This window comes from Ranitomeya variabilis, chromosome 1, assembly GCF_051348905.1.
Source record: "Ranitomeya variabilis isolate aRanVar5 chromosome 1, aRanVar5.hap1, whole genome shotgun sequence".
In the NCBI taxonomy this organism is placed as follows: Eukaryota; Metazoa; Chordata; class Amphibia; order Anura; family Dendrobatidae; genus Ranitomeya; species Ranitomeya variabilis.
The window spans coordinates 914817756-914830370 of record NC_135232.1 but is presented as its reverse complement, the minus strand read 5'-3'; the positions used below and the strand labels follow the sequence as shown (position 1 = coordinate 914830370).

Sequence of the window (12615 nt, the reverse complement as noted above, 5' to 3'; positions counted from 1 at the left end):
ACGTATGTAAGTGCCACGTGCCACGTATGTAAGTGCCATGTATGTAAGTGTCACGTATGTAAGTGCCACGTATATAAGTGCCACGTATGTAAGTGCCACGTGCCACGTATTTAAGTGCCACGTATGTAAGTGCCACATATGTAAGTGCCACGTATGTAAGTGCCACGTATGTAAGTGCCACGTATGTAAGTGCCACGTATGTAAGTGCCACGTATGTAAGTGCCACGTGCCACGTATATAAGTGCCACGTATGTAAGTGCCACGTATTTAAGTGCCACGTATGTAAGTGCCGCATATGTAAGTGCCGCATATGTAAGTGCCACGTATGTAAGTGCCACGTGTCACGTATGTAAGTGCCACGTGCCACGTATTTAAGTGCCACGTATGTAAGTGCCACATATGTAAGTGCCACGTATGTAAGTGCCACGTGCCACGTATGTAAGTGCCACGTATGTAAGTGTCACGTATGTAAGTGTCACGTATGTAAGTGCCACGTATAAGTGCCACGTATGCAAGTGCCACGTGCCACGTATATAAGTGCCACGTATGTAAGTGCCACGTCCACGTGCCACGTATTTAAGTGCCACGTATGTAAGTGCCACATATGTAAGTGCCACATATGTAAGTGCCATGTATGTAAGTGCCACGTATTTAAGTGCCACGTGACACGTATTTCAGTGCCACGGATTTAAGTGCCACGTATTTCAGTGCCACGTGCCATGTATTTCAGTGCCACGGATTTAAGTGCCACCTATGTAAGTGCCACGTATTTCAGTGCCACGTATTTCAGTGCCACGTATTTCTGTCACGTTTAGGGTTAGGGTTAGGCCCTAACCCTACCCCTAGCTATTTCAATTTATAGTGGGTTTTCTTGTGGATTTTGATGATTGGCAGCTGTCACACACTTCTCAGCATGCGTTTTAAAAACGCAAACGCATGAAAAAACGCATGTAAACGCGGCAAAACGCCGCGTTTTTTTCTACATGCAAAAACGCATGCGTCTAAAAAACGCAGCGTTTTACCACGTTTACATGCGTTTTTTCACACATGCGGTTTTTTATAAAACGCATGCAGATAAAAACGCAAGTGTGAAACCAGCCTAAGCCCCTCTCTTCCCACTCCCGTGTAGCGGTGGGATATGGGGTAATAAGGGGTTAATGTCACCTTGCTATTGTAAGGTGACATTAAGCCGGGGTTAATAACGGAGAGGCGTCAATAAGACGCCTATCCATTATTAATCCAATACTAAAAAAGGGTTAATAAAACACACACACATTAGGAAAAAGTATTTTAATATTCTTCATTTCACCATACTTACCATACTTCAGCCCCTGCAAAAAAACGTAAAATAATAAACCGTATACTACCTGTCCGCCGTAGTCCAAATAATAACGAGTGTCCCACGACGACCTCCCCTATAGAACAGAGACATCGGGTGATGTCACTGCTCTATAGGACCCTCAGTGACACACTGACAGGAGACAATGGCTCCTGCAGTGCATCACTGAGGTTACTATAGTTCACTGGTCTCACTTTATGGCAAAAAGCTGCGTGGGAACTTTCTCATACAGCATGCCATAAAGTGAGACTAGGGACTATTTTCTCACAGGGGCGTAGGAATACATTGTGGGGAATACATTGTGGAAGGATACCTTCCTCCCCTCATTGTCTTCCTGGAGCCCCTGGAGAGTGGTTGCATCAGCAGATGCTCCTGTTCTCCACGGGAGATCGTCGTGGGACACTCGTTTTAATTGGATTTCTGCGGATCAGGGAGTATATTGGTTGTTTATTATTTTAATATTTTTTATGACACTGGCTTCGGGGATCAAAGTGACAAGTGATGGTGAGTATGTAATCTATGTTATATGTACTGTATGTATGTATGTACTGTATGCGCATGTCATCGCATGCCGCATGTCGTCGCATGCCGCATGTCGTCGCATGGCGTCGCATGGCGCATGTAGTCACATGGCGCATGTCGTCGCATGGCGCATGCAGTCGCATGTCGTCGCATGGCGCATGTCGTCGCATGGCGGCGCATGCAGTCGCATGGCGCATGTCGTCGCATGCAGCATGTTGCATGTCGTTGCATGGCGCATGTCGGCGCATGCAGCATGTCGTCGCATGGCGCATGTTCTGTATGTGTGTATGTACTGTATATGTGTGGTTTTTTTTTTTGTTTGTTTTTTTTTACATTCAACACATTAGCCGGATGATGGGACTACTACTGTCCCATCATTGGCTAATGTGTCACTGACTGTCACTGTAGCAGGCAGAGCACGATGGGACTTGTAGTCCCATCGGACAATGCCTGCACACAGAGACACACACACACACACACACACACACCAAAGACCACCCCACCCCCCGCAGCAGACCCAGCACATACCGGCAGCAGAGCCCCAGCGCCGGCCCCCACCCCCACCCCCACCCCCACATGCCGGCGCAGAGCCCCGGCGCCGTACCTACATACCGGCGCTGGCACGCAGAGCCCCGGCGCCGTACTTACATACCGGCGCTGGCACGCAGAGCCCCGACGCCGTACCTACATACTGGCGCTGGCACGTAGAGCCCCGGCGCCGTACCTACATACCGGCGCTGGCACGCAGAGCACCGGCGCCGGCACGTACATAAAGACCTCAGCGCCCGCACCTTCATCATCACTGCCTAGCCCCGCCGCCCCCAGCACAGCCCCGCAGGCAGCCACCAGCCCCGCCCACAGCCCAGTCACTCTTGATGAGTGACTGCTCTGACTGTGCGGCTGGGACACACCTGCTGCTGACGTCACGTCAATTTTCAGAGCCTGGAAATTGACGTGACGTCGGCGGAAATAAGCGGCGGCTGCAGCCTGGGGGTCACGTGACCCGGACTCAGCCGCCGCTACAGCGCCGCTCACAGGCAAAAACGGCAACAAAAGGTATTTGCACAATTCATCAGGGGCCCCGGGGGGATACATTGGGGGGTTAATTGAAAGTAGTGGACAACCCCTTTAAAGTGCTGTCAGATGCATGCACTCCTCAATACCAAGGTCTGGCTGGCTCAGACAGGCAAGTGTGTTGTTTTGGTGGCCATAGGCTAGTAAGCCTCTGCCATAAACTTCTGGCAGCTTCCTTTCTCTGATGGAAACCCTTTCACGCAACTAATTGATTAAATGGGGTCAGGTATTAGAAAGGCACGGAAACAGTCACATTTGTCAATAGGTTGTGTCTGTTACTGCAGCTCAGTTCCACTGAAGTGAATACCACATATGAGCAGATCTTAAAGAGGACCGGTCACCTGATCAAAGTTTTTGCTCTTATTTTATCCCCCATCTTCTCCGGAGTATTATGGTTTTTGCTTTTTTAAAATCCGTCATCCAGTTCCAGAAATATGAGCCTTTCATTTTCGTACTACTTTTGAGGGTCTTTACTAAAGGGGTGGGCACACTAGTAAGAGTGTAGAGCAGCCTAAAGTCACGTCCCCAGAGAATCCTGTCAGCCATGCCCCCTTGGTAAGTACAATAAAAATTATCACTATATAAAAAGGTGTACATCACTGGAACTGTATAGTAGATTAAAAAAAATAAAATAAAACAAAATAGTATACTCAGGGGAGAGGCGGGAATAAAATACTCAGGGCAGAGGCGGGAATAAAATAAGAGCAAAACTGGTCACTTTTGACCTGCATGGCTGCTATGAGCAATAAATAGCTGCTCTGTGACTTTCAATAAAAATGGCATGGCGCCCAGGTGCAGACACAAGGAACGGATATGGTGATCCTGCCTACTGCGTGCTGTGGGTGTACGGTTTAATGACTCATTAGAAAGATGACATTATATGACAAAGGTTTTCATCCCGGAGCAGAATGGGAGAGATGGAAACACAAACATTTACTGTAAATACAATATGGCCAAACATTGAAAAGCAGATACAGACTAGGACTAGGTGGATTTGCAGTCTTCGCTGACTGCAATGTTTAGTGTAATGTCCTGCAACTTCTAACAAGTCTGCGTTTTTCACACTCACCACTCTCAGTGACTGTCATGGGGATGTTTACTTCCAAGTAGGATCCTGCCCAAACATTCACATGAACAGCATTAGTTTCCTGTAAAAAAATAAAGAGAATAATAGCTATCGCACGCTATACTAGTAACTACTAATTGTGTGACACAGTTAGTTTTTTCCTTGGTTCTGAAAATCCAATATATTCTGAAATTATGAACCACAATAAGGGCTAGACTATCAATGTCAGATGAAAGATAGGTTCCAGAATAGATTAACCACAAATGTTTGCATATATTTAATTTACCGCGTTATTTATGAGAAGTGGAAGGCCAGTACAGAGTGAGTCTTCAGATGACATTAGATTTTGAGTGTTAGGCTGGATGAATGTACAAACAGGTCGCCATTAGTGTTGAGCATTCCGATACCGCAAGTATCGGGTATCGGCCGATACTTGCGGGTATCGGAATTCCGATACCGAGAGCCGATACTTTTGTGGTATCGGGTATCGGTATCTAAACAACATTAATGTGTAAAAGAAAGAATTAAAATAAAAAATATTGCTATACTCACCTCTCCGACGCAGCCTGGACCTTACCGAGGGAACCGGCAGCGTTCTTTGCTTAAAATGCGCGCGTTTACTGCCTTCCATGACGTCACGGCTTGTGATTGGTTGCGTGCCGCCCATGTGACCGCGACGCGACCAATCACAGCAAGCCGTGACGTAATTTTCAGGTCCTGAATGCAGAATTAGGCATTCAGGACCTGAAATTACGTCACGGCTTGCTGTGATTGGTCGCGCCGCGGTCACATGGGTGGCACGCAACCAATCACAAGCCGTGACGTAATTTAAAAATGCGCGCGTTTCCTGCCTCCCGTGACGTCACGGCTTGTGATTGGTCGCGTCGCCCATGTGACCGCGACGCGACCAATCACAAGCCGTAACGTAATTTTCAAATCCTGAATGCCTAGAATTAGGCATTCAGGACCTGAAAATTACGTCACGGCTTGCTGTGATTGGTCGTGTCGCAGCCACATAGGCGGCACGCGACCAATCACAAGCCGTGACGTCACGGGAGGCAGTAAACGCGCGCATTTTAAGCAAAGAACGCTGCTGGTTCCCTCGGTAAGGTCCAGGCTGCGTCGGAGAGGCGAGTATAGCAATATTTTTTATTTTAATTCTTTCTTTTACACATTAATATGGATCCCAGGGCCTGAAGGAGAGTTTCCTCTCCTTCAGACCCTGGGAACCATCGGGGATACCGTCCGATACTTGAGTCCCATTGACTTGTATTGGTATCGGGTATCGGTATCGGATTCGATCCGATACTTTGCCGGTATCGGCCGATACTTTCAAGTATCGGACGGTATCGCTCAACACTAGTCGCCATACTAAACCGAGCATGCAGCAGTCGACAGGTTCCTCACAAGTATGGAAGGGTTAAGGAGTAACTGTCGGTTTAATTTTTATTTCATAAATCAATAGCATACAAGAAAACAAGTAACTATGTAATATATCTTATCAGAGAAATCTGCTTCTTTCTCCATCAGGACCAAATTCTCAAAATTGTCAATTCACTGGTAAAGTGTATTCATTAGGATAGATTTTTACATTATTCAGAATCTTATCAGTAGCAATTGTAATCTCCTATGTAGAGGGGAAGGGGGGAGGAGGACAAGATGGGGAGCTAGAGGCAGAGCTCCTCCCTTCTAGTACCCCCTTCCCATTATATGGAATCTAATCAGTAGAAATTGTAATCTCCTATGTAGAGGGGAGGAGGAGGAGGAGGACAAGATGGGGAGCTAGAGGCAGAGCTCCTCCCTTCTACTACCCCCTTTCCATTATATGGAATCTAATCAGTACAAATTGTAATCTCCTATGTAGAGGGGAAGGGGGAGGAGGACAGGATGGGGAGCTAGAGGCAGAGCTCCTCCCTTCTAGTACCCCCTTCCCATTATATGGAATCTAATCAGTAGAAATTGTAATCTTCATTGTAGAGGGGAAGGGGGCGAAGGACAGGATGGGGAGCTGGAGGCAGAGCTCGTCCCATCTACTACCCCCTTCCTATTACATGGAATCTAGTCAGTAGAAATCGTAATCTCCTTTGTAGAGGGGAAGGGGAAGGAGGACAAGATGGGGAGATAGAGGCAGAGCTCCTCCCTTCTAGTACCCCCTTCCCATTATATGGAATCTAATCAGTAGAAATTGTAATCTCCTATGTAGAGGGGAAGGGAGATGAGGACAGGATGGGGAGCTAGAGACAGAGCTCCTCCCTTCTACTACCCCTTCCCATTATACGGAATCTAATCAGTAGAAATTGTAATCTTCTATGTAGAGGGGAAGGGGGAGGAGGACAAGATGGGGTGCTAGAGGCAGAGCTCCTCCCTTCTACTACCCCTTTCCCATTATATGGAATCTAATCAGTGGAAATTGTAATCTATGTAGAGGGGGAAGGGAGAGGAGGACAGAATGGGCAGCTAGAGGCAGAGCTCCTCCCTTCTACTACCCCCTTTCCATTACATGGAATCTAATCAGTAGAAATTGTAATCTATGTAGAGGGGGAAGGGAGAGGAGGACAGGATGGGGTGCTAGAGGCAGAGCTCCTCCCTTCTACTACCCCCTTCCTATTATACGGAATCTAATCAGTAGAAATTATAATCTTCTATGTAGAGGGGAAGGGGGAGGAGGACAAGATGGGGAGCTAGAGGCAGGGCTCCTCCCTTCTACTACCCCCTTCCCATTACATGGAATCTAATCAGTAGAAATTGTAATCTCCTATGTAGAGGGGAAGGGAGAGGAGGACAGGATGGGGTGCTAGAGGCAGAGCTCCTCCCTTCTACTACCCCCTTCCTATTATACGGAATCTAATCAGTAGAAATTATAATCTTCTATGTAGAGGGGAAGGGGGAGGAGGACAAGATGGGGAGCTAGAGGCAGGGCTCCTCCCTTCTACTACCCCCTTCCCATTACATGGAATCTAATCAGTAGAAATTGTAATCTCCTATGTAGAGGGGAAGGGAGAGGAGGACAGGATGGGGTGCTAGAGGCAGAGCTCCTCCCTTCTACTACCCCCTTCCTATTATACGGAATCTAATCAGTAGAAATTATAATCTTCTATGTAGAGGGGAAGGGGGAGGAGGACAAGATGGGGAGCTAGAGGCAGGGCTCCTCCCTTCTACTACCCCCTTCCCATTACATGGAATCTAATCAGTAGAAATTGTAATCTCCTATGTAGAGGGGAAGGGAGAGGAGGACAGGATGGGGTGCTAGAGGCAGAGCTCCTCCCTTCTACTACCCCCTTCCTATTATACGGAATCTAATCAGTAGAAATTATAATCTTCTATGTAGAGGGGAAGGGGGAGGAGGACAAGATGGGGTGCTAGAGGCAGAGCTCCTCCCTTCTACTACCCCCTTCCCATTACATGGAATCTAATCAGTAGAAATTGTAATCTCCTATGTAGAGGGGAGGAGGAGGAGGACAGGATGGGGAGCTAGAGACAGAGCTCCTCCCTTCTACAACCCCTCTCTGCTACATCGAATCTTATCAGAAGCAGCTGTCATCTCCTATCTCAGTGTAACATTTAGTCCTCAATGAATATAAATTTTACCAGTGAATTAAATATTTTAAAACTGACTGATCAGTCCTGGCAAAGAAAGAAGCGGATTTCTCTGATAAGATATATTACAACATATTACATTCATATGTTGTATTGATTTATGAAATAAACAATAAAATGATGGTTAATCTTTAATTCAAGCAGAAAATGCATGTGCAAACGGAAAGGTTCACTTAAAGTGGTTGTTCGGTCGAAACTGATAATTGTGAAGTCACACTGTGCAATCCCCAGCAGTCACACTGCATTGATCGGGCCACGTTCCAGCTAGCCACGCAGCTTGCCAGTGGGCATGGCCGAATAGAGGGTGTGTCCTCGCTCCATACAAGTGTATGGAGAGCGAAGCCACAGCCACTGGCCAAGAATATGTATAACCCATACCCCAACCCGGCGCACTCCTGGGACGCACATAGTGCGTGCGCTGGGACGATGCACACAGAGTGACTGCAGACTTATCGCTTTGGCCCGGACAGCCCCTTTAAGATTAGATGGAGTTTAGATACGATGAGACATTGGTACTTACTTTATTTTTTGTAAAGAGCAAGTCTATAGTAGCATTTGCTATTATGTTCATTCTTAATTCAAATGCCTGGATCTGCCTTTGTTTACCAGGCTCTGGAATATCAGAAACTTTCATAACCTGATAATCTGGTGGGAAAAAAAATTTCCACAAGCACTCCCTGTCAGGAAAAAGAAGACACCGATTACTCATTTATCACAGGATGGGCGATAGATGTCTGAAGTCAGGGGTCCTATGTATCAGGGTCCTTAGCCCCACATTTCTGCTCCCTGAATGACTGGGGAAGACTCTGCAGAAATGGCCAGACATGCTCCATCCAATGTCTATGGGGCTGGAGGAAACAATCATGTATGGGTCTTGACTGTCTCCGCCCCATCAATGCAACAGACAGTGAAAGGACATTGCGCAGGTCCCACCAAAGGACTGATCTGTTCTACTCACTGCAGCCATGTGTGACCCTAGTGATTCTGGGCCAGGCTAGGTTCACACTGCGCTGTCAGGGTGCAGTACATATTCTCACAGCTCCATGAAGTACACACAATGTTGGTAGCTTCTGTGACTACAGTTGCACTCTATAGACACACACATAGAAGACTACACCAGTAGTATACAGCACATAAACGCATCCTCGTCAGATTGTCCCACTTCCTACTGTGATCCTCATTAATGCACAGAATACAAAAACTACATGAAACAGCATGAGGAGTTTCACCTAGAAGTGATGGCGGATGTTTTTACCTCTGCCTGTCCGCCCATGGGCCATAGTTGAAATCTGTCCCCTTTCCACACACAATGTCTAAGCCCCAGCAGGGCGGTAAGTCTTGTAGTTTTGCATCTTCTGTATTGTTTTCATTTTCAACATTTTCTCCAGAATCTTCTGGAACGAGGCCTTTGAAAAACAAAAAATGCTGTCAATAAAGGAAAACTAAGGCTAAAGTCTGACAGCTTACTTCCTAGTCTCCAATAACAGAGACGAATGGTTTGCTTCAGCATTTGCATTTTTTTTTCAGTCGCTTTTCTTTTCTTAATCGCCTGGTATGATCTTACGTTTTTTGTAGCAAATGTATGAAAATGGTACCCGCAGTTCATGAATTTTGCAAAAGTAAAAAAATTAGCTCTTTGTCTGTCTTAAAAGGAGTTGTCCTTATGCTAATCATTTTCTAATAACTGCCTATCTATTTAGTCCCATAATTTAAGCTATTTTCTAATAGACTTGCTTTAAAGTTTCCCTACCAATCCCCAACTACACCAGCTAAGGGCTTTTGTATTTTGTTCCCTACTTCCTGTCTGATGATGATTCCTTTGAGTATCCCCAGTGCATGCTGGGATACAGAGAAGAAGCATCATCAGAGGGCAGAGGCTGTGGTCACTGCCCCCTCCCTGAAGGCAGGCATCATCGGTGACGTTTTTTTCAGGGGCGGTGCTGTCCCCAAGAGTTTCCTTTGTGCGGTGTCTCCCCCCGAGCCCTGTACGATGAGCGCAGCGTCCGCTTTGTCTGTATAGATGCATACTAATAAGCCGGCAGCAGAGCGGTGTCGCTATACCCCACAGAGACCAGTGACGGCACTTGCGGGGGTGGCGCTCATCTCCTGAACGCTGGGTATAGTGACACCGCTCTGGAGTACATTTCACACAAATTTTGAGACTTTAATAAAAAAGTCGCAATCTAATAGACTTTTAAAAAAGGTCAAAAATGCAAAGATTAAAAAACGAAAAAAATTCCGCAAAACAACAAAAACTAGATAAAAAAAAAAAAAAAAAAAAGACGCAAACGCAATAAAAAAATCGTGCCTGATAAGTCCATTTACACGACAATCATACAACATAGAGCTGCCTATCAATTAATGAATGAGCAAAAGGTTAGATCACTGGGTAAAATGATTGTTTTGGTTTGCACAAAAGATCATCGTTCTCGGCAGCACATCGCTTCGTGTAAACAGGATTTGCGCTGTCGAGAACAGTGGCAGCCTATGCACTCTGAGCGATGACCGATCATTCAGTGTACATCTAAACTCTGACTAAATGAGTAACCAGTCCACCAATCGGCAAACAAGCAGCTGATGGACAACAGTTTAGTGCCGCACATCGACTAAAGTAAATCGGACCCTAGATAGTGAGTGTCACTACAAGATTTATGCAAAATAGCCGATCGTGCGCTTCACTACATGGCACCTCTATGGACACAACAGCACCATTGCCCCGGGCAAAGAGGTAAGCAGCCCCCTTTCTGGTGGCAGTTTGCCCTTTTAACTCAACTGAAATTAGAAGCAACCCTCATCCCAGGGCTTTATGCATTATGGACACTGGACTAATGCCCCAGACATGGTCACCGACCCTATACCACTGACTGCTACAGTTTTAGGCTGCATTAACACTGGTCATTCCCACAATTTCACACTACTACTAACCGATCATGGACTGTCTGGTAACTTTGTTAGCACTGATGATACTAGGTGTTTCCCTTCATACCACTTCTTATACATTACTCTAGGACGTAGAATGATACCCTTTACAATAGTTGATTCAACAATATAAATAAACTGCTCAAAATAAAATAGAGGGAACATTTCAAAAACACAATGTAACTCCAAGTCAGTCACACTTCTGTGAGATCAAACTGTCCAGTTATTAAGCAACACTGATTGTGACGCAATTTCTCCTGCTGTTGTGCAAATGGAATAGACAACAGATAGAAGTGACAGGCAATTAGCAAGACAACCCCTATAAAGTAGTGGTTCTGCAGGAGCGGCAGAGTCCATTTCTCTGAAGGATAGCTGTGTCTGTCAGCACAGTGTCCAGGGCATGGAGCAGATACTAGGAAATAGGCCAGTACACCAGGATATGTGGAGGTGGCCGCAGGAGGGCAACAACCCAGCAGCAAGACCACTACCTCCTCCTTTGTGCAAGGAGGAACAGGAGGAGCAGTGCCAGAGCCCTGCAAAATGACCTCCAGCAGGCCACTAACATCCATGTGTCTGCTCAAACTGTCGGAAACAGACTTCAAGAGGGTGGTACGAGGGCCAAACGTCCACAAGTGGGTGTTGTGCTTACAGCCCAACACCATGTAGGGCGATTGTCATTTGCTAGAGAACACCAAGATAGGTAGATTCGACATTGGCACCCTGTGCTCTTCACGGATGAGAGCAGGTTCACATCGAGCACATGTGACAAATGTGACGGGGTCTACAGACGCCGTGGAGAATGTTCTGCTTGCAACACCCTCCAGCATGACCATTTTGGCTGTTGGTCAGTAATGATGTGGAGACGCATTTCCTTGGAGGGCTGCACAGCACTCCATGTGCTAGCCAGAGGTAGCCTGACTGCCAATAGGTACCAGGATGAGATTCTCAGACCCATTGTGAGTCCATATGCAGGTACACTCAGCTCTGGGTTCCTTCTGATGCATGACAATGCTAGGTCTCATGTGGCTGGAGTGTGTCAACGGTTCCTGCATGATGAAGGCATTGATGCTATGTAATGGCCTGCCCATTCCCCAGACCTGAATTCAATCGAGCACATCTGGGACATCATGACTCGTTCCATCCACCAACGCCACGTTGCACCACAGACTGTCCAGGAGTTGACTGATGCTTTAATCTATGACTGGGAGGAGATCCCTCAGGAGAATATCGGCACCTCCATTAGGACCACGCCCAGGCGTTGGGAGGTCATTCAGGCATGTGGAGGCCACACACTACTGAGCATCATTTCCTTGTCTTGAGACATTTCTACTGAAATTTGATCAGCTTGAAATTTGATTTTCTACTTTGATTTTGAGTATCATTCCAAATCCAAACCTCCAAGGGATATTAGTTTTTATTTACATTGATCATTTTTATGTTTTATGGTTCTCAACTCATTCCACTATGTAATGAATAAAGATTTGCAACTGGAAAATTTCTTTCAGTGATACCTAGGATGTGGGATTTTAGTGTTCCCTTTATATTTTTGAGCAGTGTAAATACAACGTAGGTTTCAAGCATTATTCTCATCTTGTTTTGCCCTTTTCATCTCTGATCAACAAACGTTTCACAAGATAAATTATAAGCCTGCTATTTTTAGTAGACTTGACAAGACCAAGTGACACAACAGATATCAAACACATCAAAATTAGTAAAGGTCAAGATGAACCACGTACAAAAAAAAGCTATATGACCACAAACATCAGGTTGATGCTGACCATAAACATGAGTGGAACATATTGGATCTGACAGAGAAAAATTACATTCCACCCCTGAAATGAATTAACTATGGAGCAAATGACTTCATCACGTTAGCTATTTCCATCTACTTGCTGCAGATTACCTGGCTCATCCATGTAGTAGTAGATGTCAACATCATTAGACTGCATGACCACAAATCCCTCTCCCATGAGTCTAGGAGGCCTTAGAAGAAAAAAAGAAGGAAAAAGAAAAAGATCAACACCAAAATTGGATATAACATTTTGCAGCACCATTTAAGACAACATACTTTTAGCGAATAAAACATTCAAAGGGAACC

General features: G+C 45.9%; 1 protein-coding gene across 17 annotated transcripts in view; it reads right to left on the bottom strand.

Annotated features, from left to right (window-relative positions):
- BLTP1 (bridge-like lipid transfer protein family member 1) overlaps positions 1-12615 on the bottom strand; it is a 322576-nt gene that overhangs the window by 248103 nt on the left and 61858 nt on the right. For all 17 annotated transcript variants that reach the window (XM_077279045.1, XM_077279047.1, XM_077279052.1 and 14 more), the window contains exons 9-12: positions 12421-12500; positions 8854-9004; positions 8119-8275; positions 4005-4083 (exon numbers count right to left, since the gene is read on the bottom strand). In XM_077279045.1, the coding sequence (XP_077135160.1) occupies positions 4005-4083; positions 8119-8275; positions 8854-9004; positions 12421-12500 (467 nt within the window). The remainder of the gene's footprint in view (positions 1-4004; positions 4084-8118; positions 8276-8853; positions 9005-12420; positions 12501-12615) is intronic.